This window comes from Tachysurus vachellii, chromosome 4 (assembly GCF_030014155.1).
Source record: "Tachysurus vachellii isolate PV-2020 chromosome 4, HZAU_Pvac_v1, whole genome shotgun sequence".
Classification (NCBI taxonomy): domain Eukaryota; kingdom Metazoa; phylum Chordata; class Actinopteri; order Siluriformes; family Bagridae; genus Tachysurus; species Tachysurus vachellii.
In genome coordinates, this window is record NC_083463.1 from 13,043,837 (window position 1) to 13,058,430 (window position 14,594).

General features: G+C 38.8%; 1 protein-coding gene across 2 annotated transcripts in view; it reads right to left on the bottom strand.

Annotated features, from left to right (window-relative positions):
• Positions 1-14,594, bottom strand: part of tgfbr3 (transforming growth factor, beta receptor III) — a 91,230-nt gene that overhangs the window by 37,488 nt on the left and 39,148 nt on the right. For both annotated transcript variants that reach the window (XM_060867805.1, XM_060867804.1), the window contains exon 4: positions 3,171-3,308. In XM_060867805.1, the coding sequence (XP_060723788.1) occupies positions 3,171-3,308 (138 nt within the window). The remainder of the gene's footprint in view (positions 1-3,170; positions 3,309-14,594) is intronic.

Here is a 14,594-nt window from a genome sequence, read left to right on the forward strand (position 1 = left end):
GCCAACACCAACATCGTGCTCACCAGTCCTGTACGGGCTCCAGGCCGCCTGTCTGAGACTCTGGGCCTCTGTGGGCTAGAACCTCTAAATGAGGACTGGTAGAGATTAGCCAGATGTTGAAACAAAAAAAAAAAAACACCCTGCTAAAAAACAACAGAAGGTCTCCAGGGGCATTTGCAAGGGTGTATGGTGTTAATCCTTAACAACCAGCCCTTTTCAATAAGGTACTGCATAAGTCATAAACGTTAACTTTCTCTCTTCCTCTCAAATTTTAGATCACCAGCAAGCTTTGACTCCAGAATGTTAATAACTTAGATGTTTGCTAGACAGACGTGTTAAAGTACTGACTGTGTGCAAAGTACTGAGTGTGTGCATGTTGAGTGCATGCGAGAGAAATAAAGAAAGGGATATTTGGTGGAAACTTCTAGGTATCCTTTCCTTGAAGTGTATATGAGGTCACTGTCCTAGATGATTACATGCTAAAGCTGAAGCTTGGTGAGATATCTGTGTGTGTGTGTGTGTGTGTGTGTGTGTGTGTGTGTGTGTGTGTGTGTGTGTGTGTGTGTGTGTGTGTGTGGTGATGTCATCTTCACACTCTGGGGTACAAACTCATGCCAAGATCTCAGGAAGGCCAGAGGGCAGAGAAGAATAAAGTAAAGCAATGACACACGAGTAGAAGATAAGCTGTTCCTTATTATATATTTAGTAGGAATCCCCAAGTGAATAAAGCCTTATGGGTCATATCTCCACCATCAACAATCTGATGGATCACCTGGACGCCAAAAAAAAGAACAACTTGTTCACATGAACAATATCATGATAGACTTATTTAAGCGTTACTGAGCAGACAGCTAATGCTCGCCCTTTCCCTCCAACTGTCAAAACAATTCTGACTGCCAAAGCACACAGATCAGGTACACTCAATGCGCGCGTGTAACCACATTCATCCAGGAATACGATATAGAGCCAGGGCATTGTGCACGTGCATGTATCCGTGTAATTACCGAGAATCCCTTGGGCTGGAAATGGAAACATTTCTTAGTACCACCGAACCTCAGGAAATGGGATAAAACAGAAACACAATTGGAACACGCCCTGCATAGCTGCAGTTAGAGCTGAATTGTATCTCCCATGATGCAGCAAATCACAGCGTGTTCGAAATAGAAATACTATTTACACATAAAACCACATATTGGTTTTCATTTGTATATGGATTTTAATAAGACATTTCCACAAAAGCAGATTTTTACAGAAAATAGATTTAGATCCCTAATGAGCAAGCCAGAAGTGGAAGTAGCGAAGGAAGAACTAGACTAAAAAGAGAACACATTCCCTTTTGGTGATAGTGAATAGTGTGATTATATTTCTAGATTACATTCTGCAAATGTACAAAATAAAGTGAAACAGTGTTGATAAGATGCTCAGTATAAGTATGTTGTGAATAAGTGTTCTGGGAGGACTACAGGACAATCGCTATGATTACAGCAGCAGGTCTTATGTACAAATTAGGTACAGAACCCAGATTAGGTTTTCCCCCCAATTCTATCGGCTGCTCCAGTAAGGGGTAGTTAGTTTAATTTGGCACAGATTTTATGCCGGATATGCTTTCTGAAGTGAGCGTCCCGTTCTGGGCTTGAAGAAATACACTCCACATCCATTTGCCACAAATATACACAGTCAGCTGGTCGATGTTGCTGTCAATCGTCTCTATAGGTCCGACTTCCGACAAAACCTGCGTCATCTATTAATATGAATCTTAGTGGTGGAAAGCTAATAAGTACTATGTTATAATTGTGTTCGACCTCTGGTCACCTCTGGTCAGTGGTCATTAGTGAAGATATTCACAAGGAATTTCTGCATATTGCATAAGTTTGCATGTGTGTGTTGTGTATCGGTTCCAGTTTTCCAAGCAAGTTGAACTTCGTCCATAAAAGAGGCGGCTGAGCAGAGCACATTGCCACATATGGAAATAATACAAACTCTCAATGCTACATTCTGAAGCAATGCTATGGTGTAATGCTAAGGTGCATCAGAAAATGATTATTTCACACAACCTGCCAGCTACTTGAAAACTTTTGCCAGAATCCATCAGGAATTAAAAGAACATAAAGAAAGATAAGTTATTTTTTCTTCTGGGTAATAGGAAAGCTAAGGCCCAAACTTTGTGTTAGGTCTATTTACATTTCAAGTTTTCCATACTGGGACAGCTGATTTAGTGACTAAGTATGGTTGGATATTTAAAAGATATTTACCTCAAAATCACCTAAAAGCTTTTTCGTACTCCCTCCATCAGGAAAGAATCTGGTCATGATGCCATTTTGGACAGAAGAGTACAGAATTAGGTTAATAGGATCACTGGAATATATATATACTGTGCCACTGATAAAAACCCAGGATGGCTGATATGTCAGAAAATCCAAATATCCAATTATCCAAAATGATTGAAAAGTGGTTTCTTTAGATGAAGACACAAGCAAGATCTTTACATTCAGGTTGTGAAAGTGTTTAGGCTGTCTGTAATGGAAATTTCAGTGTCACGCCAAGGTAGCAAAAAACACAATGCAGTTTGGGGTGTTTCTCCTTAAACGTTCTTTATTAGTAGCACCACTGTGATTCTTTCCAGCTGTGAGGTGAACTAGAAAGAAAAAAAAAAATAAATAAATACATTTAGCACGATGAAGGGAGATGGAACGTAACTGTGGCTAACAAACTAAACCTCAGCACTGAGCTAAGCTATCTTCCACAACACCATATTAGTTATCCACCACCAAATGCCAAGTGGAGTTATTCTCCGCAAACTGTGGCAAATCAAAACCAACCTGTGAGCAACAGCCAGACGCAATCAGGCGAACAACAAGCATCTGTCTGAGATGGATGGTTACCTTGGCACGGTGTCATGTGTAGGTGCTTATGTATCTGTGTATCTGTCTGTGTGTTTTCCTCTCGAGACATTCACCTGAATGCAGCTTTCAGCGAGTGGAAAGATGGCTGGCAGGTGTTAGGAATGTGTTTTTGGGGAAAGAGTGTGCTTGCGTTAAAAGAGCCGAGTGTTAGAGACTCCGTTCTGTGTTGTCCTGGAAAGAGCTGCTGGTAAATATTCAGCATGCAGAGGAAAAGATGGATATAGCAAATAAGCCAAAAAAAAAAAAGGAAGGTGAATTTTAACTCACGTAGAAGATCCTTTTAATTCCAGGAGCCAGGTTGTTTGCATGGATCCTCCACTGGAACGGTTTGGGTGAGTTAAGCACAAAGACCAGAGGCTTTTGGTGCACGGATAGGGAGTGGATGGGACACAGGTGTAATGCCACCTAGAGACAAAGGAGATGAGAGTTAAATCAAAGTTCTGGACAGGAAGAAAGAACAGACACATGAAGAGAAGATGCATAACAGAGCAATGTGACAAGACAAAGAAGTGATTTATAAAAGACAGGAAGAACACGTGGGGTCTTACATCTGAAGCACTGTTTGAGCTGGATTATTTTTACCCAAAGATCATCTGCAATGTGATTCTGAAGGGATTATTACATAAATATATCTGAGTAATTACAAAATGAACACATCACATCCGGCATCATGTGACACATTAATAATACAGCCATTTCTATTTCCAGGTTTGCAGTAACAGAGCTCTGTTCTCATACAGGATCAAAATGATATCTGTCCTTGGTAATAACATAAATAATCCCCCCGCCCCCCCACCCAATAACCCTTAACCTAAACTAACATAAATGAGGCTTTCTTCTCTTTTCTACTTAATTTCACATGTTTAGACAAGAAGGCTTGCAGTGTTGATCGTTCCCATGTCATTACCACAGACCTTTTGTCGTTCTTTATCACAGATTTTTTTTTGTTGTTGCTGTTTACACAAACTCAATCCTGATATCGTCACAGTGACTGCCAGAGAGCAATGTTGTTTGGAAGACCGAAATAAAGTGTGGGCTGCACTGGCGTTTGAACTTTCACACACTGGCTCTTTTGTTAGAAACTGTTTTAAAAAGAAACCCCTCGTACCACACGCTGCCGTTTTTCTGCTGAGCTTGCTGCTTGGACCGATTAGATCAGCGTGGTCTCCAACTCAAAGCAAGAGATTCAGGAACCAAACTAAGTCTGTTGAGCTGAAAAGATGAAAGCCAACACACTGGGATTTTCTTCTTCTCATCATCACCCAAACACACACCACAACAAACCAGCTAAGATTAGCAGCAGCCTGTGTGTTATTGGCAATCTCAGCCCCAGAGAAACAAACAGCTCAACTTAGTAGATGGATTTCTTTCGACTACGTGTGGGAATATTTAACTGAACATAAAGTATTAAACTTGCCTAGACCCATGAAGACAGTCAGCTTCATATACACACACACCCCTAAGGAAACCATCACAAAAGCCTTCTTAATCTAAATCAAATTAATCAGATAACCCTGACAAATATGCTCTACATGCTACAAACAAAAACATGTTTATTTTTAGTTTTGTATCATCACAATTCATGCACAAAGAAATCTGTGTGCTGTCTTGCACACTTCATCCTGTAGATCTGTATCTCCTCAGAGAATGCACTAACTCTTCCCTAGCACTCAATCACATCAGAGATCGCAGTTCCCTTTATTCACATGTATTTGTTTGGCCAAAGTGACTCATAAAAGAAGAAAAACACAATCCAAGCACAACAGTGAGATAAGTGCTGCTAAACTAACACTGCATCAGCTAGCAAAAAACAAATAGTTGTAAAAAAAAAAAAATTACAACTCTGGGGTTAAAGGAACTAATAGTATACAATTGTTATACATACGTGAGTCACATTTATGAGCAAATGCTTAGATACTCAAACACTTTATTAGAAACACCTGTACACCTACTGATTCATGCAGTTTTCTAATCAGCCAATTATCGAGCAGTAGTGTAATGCATAAACTCATATAGATATAGATATACAGATATAGACAACCTTCAGAACGAAAAAAAAAAGATCTCCGTGGCTTGTTCGCTGGTTCCAAACAATACTGCAGATCTCCGGGGATTTCCAAACCCGACAGTCTCTAGAGTTTACTCAGAAAGGTGCAATGTAAAATGTGCAGTAAGAAGCAGTTCTGTCAACGGAAACATATTGTTTGTGAGTGAACACCAGGAGGATGGCCCAAAAAGGCTCCAGTAACTCAGCTAATAATTCGATACCACTGTGGTGAGCATCAAACCAACTCAGTATGCTCAGCATGTCAATCCTTGAGGTTGATAGGCTATAACAGCAGGAGAACACATCAAGGAACAGAAAGCTGAGGCTATAGTGGGGACAAGATCACTAAAATGGACAGTTAAAGACCAGCAAAATGAAGCCTGGTCTGATGAAACTTGATTTCTGTACCTCTTCAACACATTAAACCATAACTGCTCAGTTGTATCCTGTCTCAGCTGTAAGATACTTTAGATAAACATATCAGCCAAATGAGGTGAATCTTAAAAATAAACTCTTTTCATCAGCCAAACATTAATTAAGGTCATATTTGTATTTTTGAATGAATACAAAGTGAAAACAGTACTGAAGACTCTGCTGGGCTATTTTAATATAATATATGTGTGTGTGCATGTGTGTGCGTGTGTGTGTGTGTGTGTGTGTGTGTGTGTGTGTGTGTGTGTGTGAAAGGAGAAAGCAATATGCTAATGTAAATACCGCAAAAATCAACACAGAAAGAAAGAGAGAGAGATAGATAGATAGAGAGATAGAGAGAGAGAGAGAGAGCAAGAGAGAGTGTGTGTGAGAGAGAGAGAGAGCGAGAGAGAGAGAGAGAGAGAGAGAGAGAGAGCAAGAGAGAGTGTGTGTGAGAGAGAGAGAGAGCGAGAGAGAGTGTGTGTGAGAGAGAGAGAGAGAGAGAGAGAGAGAGAGAGAGAGAGAGAGAGAGAGAGAGAGAGAGAGAGAGAGAGAGAGAGAGAGAGAGAGAGAGAGAGGCCTTCGAAGAGGAACAAATGGAACAAATTACTGAGTGCTTATCACAGGGAGAGCTTGGCAGATGCAGAATACACACACACACACACACACACACACACACACACACACAAGAAGGCCTCCCTAAGCACTTTGCTCCTTTCTTTTTTTCACTTGATGACTTTTTCCTCTCGTCTCCTCTTGTCATAAGTGGAAAATGTGTGATAAGCACATGATGTCAGTAAGCCTCCTATAGAGGTTCTGCTCCGGGAATACAAAAAAACAACCATGACTCACAAAACTGATCTCAGCTCTTAAAGAAAGGGGAGAAATAGAAGTGGCAAAAGTCTTAGGAATGAGTAGAATGAGAGGAAATGAGAAAAAGGAGAGGGTTAGCCATAAACTGCAGGAATCCAACACAACACATATACATGTTATATTATATTACTTATATTTATTTATATACATTTGTATTTGCATTTCTGGTTAGATACAAACTGCATTTCATTGGCTCTGTACTTGTACTCTGCACAATGACAATCAAGTTGAATCTAATCTAAAATGAACAAATTATACTGTTAAAAATCCTCAAAAAAGGATTCTTTTAATAGCTAAAGGTTCTTGGTTTAGGTTACACACTCTCTACTAAACTGTGGGGAACAAACTAAAAATCTAAAAATCTAAAAAATTAGGAAAGCAGCCATTTTTCTACAAACACAGTAGACAGCCAGGAAAACAGTTAGAGAAAAGACAGACAAACTGACAGACAGATAAAGCAGACAGACTGACAGACATACAAGCAGACAAACAGATATACACTCAAATAGAAAAGCAGACAAAGCAACAGACAAAGACATTTAGTTAGACAATCATACGGACTGACATACATAGAGACAGACTTGTATACAACATATATCAAGCTCCTTGTATTAGAGAGAGAGATAAAGACACAAAGAGAGATACAGACAGACACACACAGCGAGAGAGAAAGAGAAAAAGAGAGAGAGGGAGAGAGAGAGAGAGAGAGAAACTTAAGCAGAATCTTAAGCAGAAACTTCATACTGAAAAACTCCACAGTTCCTCAGTATGAGTCAGAAGCAGTGAACGCACACTCAGTATTGAAGGGCCGATCCAACTGGAAGGTGAGAAGCAAATTACCACACACACACACACACCTATTTAACACTTTCCTGATGACTAGAGTCACAGATGAGCTCAACAGCTCACACCGGGCCAATTAACTCGATCCATCAACATACACTCTCAGAGGAGAGCTTAATGATGGGGCCTAATCCCCATTTCTTAGTCATGATACAGCTGATCTCATCCTCGTATAAGGATTACTGAGAGTAAACCACATTCCACCCAACCAGCAACATGCTCTCATTTACTCTCTCTCCCGTCTCTCCCTCATCCTCTTTAACCCCTTAAACTCCATCCTTATTACTCAGTTATTCAACTTAAAGCATGTTGAATTATACTAATTTAACAGCAAAACGAATATGAAAGGTATGTAGTTACAACAATGAGGTACGTAAATCTGGACCAGGCGGCAGCTTTGGGGAGGTCAAGGGATTAACTTTCTCTTTTTCACTCAAACACACTCACACACAATCACAGCTGCCAGAGGAGCCCTGATGTAGAAGTCTTGACTAGATCAAATGCTGCGTTCACATATTGACAAAAAGAAAAAATACTATACAGTGATATGAAATGGTGCTACAGTAATATACAAATCAAGATGAATGGGTTTATGCTTAATTTACTGAGGTCTTTTGAGCTGATTTATACAGAAAGTGCTTCTAAAGAAATAAAACATGTTCTGCACTAAAAACAGATCTGTTAACTGTCCTTTTTTAGAGATTTTATGAACTATATAATAATTAATATATAATGTCTATATAATATTATATTAATATTATTTAACATTTAATTTACACTCTATTTTAATAGTTTTTAATTATTTAGAAAGTTATAATTCATGATCCATATTGCCACTGCCTCACAACACCAGGATCCTAGGTTTTGTGTGGTTTAATGTAGCACCATGGTCTGGATTCATTTAACTGTGTAGTGCACCAGCTATATATGATCGAAATGACAATAAAAGCTTCTTGACCTGATTTGACCTAAGGTGGGTGTGCAGTGTTTGAGTATTTTTAGGGCTTTCAAGTTGGCTATATAATAAATTCAATAAATGCATCCCAAAGAATTCACATGGTAGAGTTTTCATATCTTCACAAAATGACCTTTAAGATTTTCCACAACAAACAAGGCTAAGCCAAAACCCACCTCTCACAACACTTCAACCCCTGTATTTTTTAACCCATTTGACCAATGTGCCACACTACTAGTATTAAAGGTTTCTCACCAGCAGATCTGTGTGTGTGGCAGGTGTGATGGATGAAAGAGGGTGTTAAGTAGTAGACACAAGCCAGAGAGAGAGTGGAAGAGAGAGAGAGAGAGAGAGAGAGAGAGAGAGAGAGAGAGAGAGAGAGAGAGAGAGACGGATGGAAGATAGACGGATAGGCATGGGAAGGTATGAGTATCTGCTGTATTTTGCAGGCTGTGCCATTAAACGCTGTCTGAAAGGTGAGACGTGGAAGTTTGTCTCGCTTGTCTGGGCTGATCAAGTTGCGCCGAAACAACAGCCAAACAGCTGCAGTCACAAATCCCTTAATTTACCGAGACGAGACAAATCAATATAACACGCGAAGTAAAAGCACCCAAACTCTACAAGTGTAACCTTGCATTCCTGTTTAATTTTGCATTCCTGTTTAATGTCTCTGCAAGCAGCGTTCCAGTTCCAATAAGAAGTGTTTACCCTTCTGTATCATTTTTTCAGTTATATACTGTTCCGTGTTTCTCTAATTAATACAATATTCATGTTTTATTTATTTATTTATTTATTTATTTATTTATGTTTGTTTGTTTGTTTGTTTGTTTTATGCATAATTCTCATCAATCTAGATAATACCTAGCCCTAACAATACAATGTGCATTTATATTACAAAATAAGCTGTGGCTAGACCAGGGAGAAAAAAGCTTGATTGAATTTTCTTGATTCGATTCAGTGCACTGAATCTACGTAATGAATTGTGTTACATAAATACAAATTGTGTTTATAAATCCAACAAAATTTGATCATGTATTTTCAAGGCTCTGTATAAAATCACTCACAACCGCACAGGGTTGAACCCAGGTCAGTAGAGTAGTAGGGTAGTGATGTGTCCAGCTGCACTATTCTAACATACATGCTTAAATCATGTTAGTTATAACTAGAGTTATTTCTTCCCATCAGAGCACATATGAAGATTTGAAAATGTTCATGTTAACACTATATGAGTTGCGGACACACTCTACATATATGAAAAGAGCAATTATTAAACTTCTGTTGTGATGAGAAACTCAATATTATCTGTGAACTAAAAGTAATATCCTCTCATAAATCTGATCTAAACATATTTTCTTTCTTTTATTCAGCATAAATACTTGCCATATATGTCACTATATTTTACCCGTATTTACAGTAATCAGCAACAGTGCCATTCTCCTGACTATCATAAGGTTTTATCTGGACCAGAAACAAGGCTAAAATTCTGAGCTGTGTTAATAACTTCAATTTTTCTGTTCGACAATTTAAAATTAAATAATTTTTTTTTAGATTAATTTGAGACTGATGCCAGCAGTCAGAGCACTCAGTCGTCCACTTCCAGAGAAAATGACTGCTCATCTGTGGTTAACTCAGGTTTAACAACACACAGTCTGAGAGAGATCATATATTGACAAGTAAAGAAAACAAGCACTACGTGTTAAATATCACAGATTCTTTTAAATATGGCCAGTAGAGAAACATCAACCTTATGTATCTCTCTCCTGTGAAAATTTAATAATAAATCTCTCTCTCTAAACTCTAACAGCCGCTAGCTTTCACGTCCTGCTGTACATGGGTATTTCCTCTGTTGACAAGGTTCCATTATTTGACCCACGGCACTTGCAGATTCCAGGAAAAACTCATAATGTCAAATTTGCCTCTTGCTAACGCTAGTCGAGCGAAACATCTAGCCGACTGGCAGCGGAACAACATAATAGAAGACAAATTAAACCCAAGACAAATAAGAAACTACGAAACAAAAAGAGCAAGAACTGGTTCCTAGTAAAGTGAAAACTCAGGGAAGCAGCATGTTTGGCAGTGTTCAGAAAACCACGGGGAAATGGATGTTAAGGAAAGTATTGGAGAAGAGATTCCGCCAAATGTTTCTAGTTTTTTGTCACTGTGGAGAGGAAATGGCTCGACAGGAATTGCCTGACAGAATGTCTTTGTAATGTTGTGTTCAGCTCTACATCATACTGTACTAAAGAACAAGTAAGAAATAAACCGCTCATATACAGTACTGCTAAAGAAAAATACTGAACTACAGGGTGGTGTGATGCGGTCCAGCTCAAAACAGAGAGCCAATACCACCCTGAAATTCATTCATTTCCAGATATTCTGAGGTATTTTATTCCTATCATATAACAGCAATAACAGATTGATTGATTATTTCTTTTGAGCATTCGTGAGTTTCTGTTATAACATGTATTAAATCAGAACCATTATAAATGTTAGTATATTGTTATTGTATAAAAATGATAATGCTGTAGATGGTTAATAATATGGCATATTAACACAAGTGTAAATGTTTCAGGATAGAGATATACACTGAGCAAGCACTTTATTAGGAACACTTGTACACCTAATCACGCATGCAATTATCTAATCAGTCAATCGTGTGGCAGCAGCAGCTGATTTCAGTGATGTTGACTGTGGTATTATTGTTGGTGTCAGGTGAGCTTGTTTAAGCATTTCCATAAGTGCTGATCTCTGAATTTTCACACAAAACATTTTCTAGAGTTTACTCAGAATGGTGAAAATACATAAAACACATCCAGTGAGTAGCAGTTCTATGGACTCTTCAACTCCATGCTGAATAGAGAAACCAACAGAGAATAGCCAGGCCGGCTCAAGCCGACTGAAAGGCTGCAGTAACTGAGATGATCACAGATGTACAATTGTGGTGAGCAGAAATGCGTCTCAGAATGTGCAACACAAGAAACCTTGAGATGGGTGGACTACAACAGGAGAAAATCACATCAGGTTCCACTTCTGTCAGCCAAAAACAGAAAGCAAACACTGCAGTGGACACAAGGTAACAAATCTTTACAGCTGAAGACTGGAAAAACATAACCCTATCGGATGAATCTTCATTTCAGCTGAAGCACACGTATGATAGGGTCAGAATTTGGCACCAACAGCATTGTGTGAACAGTCCAGGCTGGAATGTTTCCTTGGCACACTTTGATTGGTTAATACCAATCAATCATCATATATGCCACAGTCTTTTTGAGTATTGTCCCTGGTCATGTTTATCTTTACATGGGAACAGTTTTCCATCTTCTAATGGCTACTTCCAGCATAATAATGCACCAGGTCACAGAACAAAAGCCGTCTCAAGCTTGTTTCATAATGGTGATAATGAGATTAAAGTTTTTCACTGGTCTTCCCAGTCACTGGATATAAATCCAGTAGAACACCATCAAGATGATGCAGAAGGAGAGATGAAAGATGTGCCTGACAAATCTTAAGGAACTGAGTGATACAAGCATATCAACATGGACCAGAACCTCAAAGAAATGTTTTGAGACAGAGAATCGAGACTGCTGAGAGTAAAAAGAAGCCTTACCCAGTAGTATGGTGTTCCTAACAAAATTCACAGTGAGAATAGTAAATAGCTGAAACAGCTGATGGCTAGTGCATGAAGGGTGTGCGGTGATATTTGCCTGCATATATGAAGTATACATATGTTTATATACTTACATTATATATAAAGCTGCAAAAAAAGAAAAACCTGATAATGAAAAACAGTTTCATAATTGAAAATTCTGGCTTTGAGTTTGTTTGTGTGTCTTTGAGAGATGGTTTCTCTGTTCTGACCCATTTTGTGCGTGAGTGAAAGATGGCATCTTGGTTCTTTCTGGATGACTGAGGTGGAATAAAGAAGGTCTCTTTACAGCGGTGAAGAAAGAGAAAAGGGGAGAGAGAGAAAAAAAGCCCATTGAATGATCCTATCGCGCTATTCAGTGATCTGAAGCTATGAAGCCTTATGACGCTGTGATAGCAATCAGTCTGCCTCCAGGCAAACTCTCTCACACACACACACACACGCCATAGACCCTCATCGTGAATACAGCCATAATCTACCTCATCAGATCAGTGCACTGCCCTCCCGGAGCCCAGAGGCAGACCCATAACCATAACATATTGTTTGTGTGTGTGTGTGTGTGTGTGTGTGTGTGTGTGTGTGTGTGTGTGTATCTGTACTCATTGTTTTGAGTCTCCTGACATTATCTGTGTACACATGAACCTGGCCTCATTAAATCAGATTTTCCTTGATAAACATGTCTATCTCCCTCGGTCTCTCTCTGTCTTTATGGCTGTCTATGTCTCTGTACATCTCAGTCAAATATTTAATTACGTTTCACATGGATCATAGTATTAAGTTTATATTAGAATGTAAGGTTTGGGGCTTTGGGGCTTAAGGTTAAGCTTTAGATCTGATATTGGATTTGGTGAGTTTGGGTTAAGGATTCTGTGTGTCTTTGTACAGAGCAAAAACATCCCAATTCATACAAATATAGTAACGTGAAGAAGAAGAACTAAGAAGAAAAAGAAAAAGAAGAAGAAAAATCTGATATAATAAGAGTATTAACAGCATTGTGTGTGTGTTGTGTGTGTTTGAGGTAAAGCAGACATTGCTTAGCTTCAGCAGCTCAACGTCATTTGTGCCTGAGGTATCAGCTTTTCTGCCCTTAATTCAGCCATGTCACACCTCCCACCTCTCTATCAGAAAATTCCACCTGATAACTCAATCATTCTCTCAGCCAAACAGCCAAGAGCTGCTGTTTGATGTTTGCCTTTCGCTAAATTGATTAGACAAATACGGCCTGCGAGGGAGATTACAGCTCCGCCAGGCCTTGTTTATTTTCAGCTGTGGATAACAGCTCGGGCCTCTTCTCTTTTTGCTGTGCTGTCGCTAAAAGGAATTTCACTTGTTTGTTAAAAAATAGATACCGAACACTTGTTTTTGCAACTCCAGAAGGGGAAATGACACCAGCAGGAAAGACCTGATAACATCCAGCAATCCAAAGTGCATGGAAAGGACAGTAGCAGAAGGTTAAGAGATACAGAAATGGAACCACACCGCTAAAAGTCAGAGAGAGTTTAGTCACTTCTCTCACTAGAACATCACCCATGTGTCCCAGATGCTGTTTGCTCAGTCTTGGTACAGTGTATTCTCTCAAGTCGGGGATATTCTCATAGCAAACTGTCTCTGTTTGAATGATGGTTTAAAAATATAACGATTATGTAGTAAAAAATAAAGTAAAGTAAAACTAGCTATATTATCTGTATGACACAGCTGGACTACAGAAGGACTGTACATCCATAACACTAGTGACAGAGCAGATCGTTATTTACATTATTTACTGTCCAGTGTCACCCAAATGAGGATGAGGTTCCCATCTGAACCTGGTTCCTCTCAAGTCTTCTTACTCATATGATCTCAGGGAGATTTTCCTTGCGACTGTCACCTTCGGCTTGCTAATTAGCGAAAATTGTTCGTTAGTAGTAGATATATAGTAACTTCAATTTAAACTTTAAACTTAAAATTGTTAGTCTGTTTCTGCTTTGAGATAATATGAACTGTTAAAAGCGCTACACAAATAAATTGAATTGAATCAAATTGAATCTTATTAGAATTTATTTAAACAAGAAAATTTAGAAGGATGATGTACATAGAACCAGTGGCACAAAAAAACTATAGTGATAACTATAGGATGCTATTGTTAGCCTGATTAATAAGAAACCTTACAGAGCACAGGAATGATACAGAACACAACGTAGCTAATTTCAATACACAATTGCCTGAATAACACATTTGTAAAGCAAATTTTGTAAGCTGCTTCTTGCCTTTATTAAGGGTTAGCACTGATAAGCAGGCTTTTCTAAAATAGTGAATAGTGAAGAAATAAAAAGGTCTTATTTAGTTTTATTTAATTGTATAAAATACACTTCATTTAAATGCAAAATAAAGTGAGAGTAATGGCTGTATTAATGCCACAAGAAAATCCTGAACTTGTTAAACTTTTAGAAAAGTTAAATGGAGAAAACTACACCCCCAAACACACATGTACACACACACACAGACACACACACACACACACACACACACACACACACACACACACACACACACAAATGGAGACAAGCTGAAGGCAAGCAGCTGAAGGTGATGTCATCGTTTGAATGAGGTGAAAACGACACACATGCATAACACCTTCAGCTTCACCCTTTGTCTGCTCCTACAATCCTTCCTTTTCCTCTCTTTCTCTCATACTGTATTACAGCTTCTTTTTCACTTTATCATGTATCTCCATTCACCACTTACATCCAGTCCTTTCTGCATACATCTGGCATGTTAATTAACATGAACGCAGCTGTGATCTCGTGCCAACATGCTGGTTTGTTTCTTATCCTTTTCTGCTCCAATACTCACCATCTTATCTCTGTCTACTGCCGGACTATAACTGCTTTGTTCTTTCAAGACTACCTACCCAATGAATTTAACACACACACACAC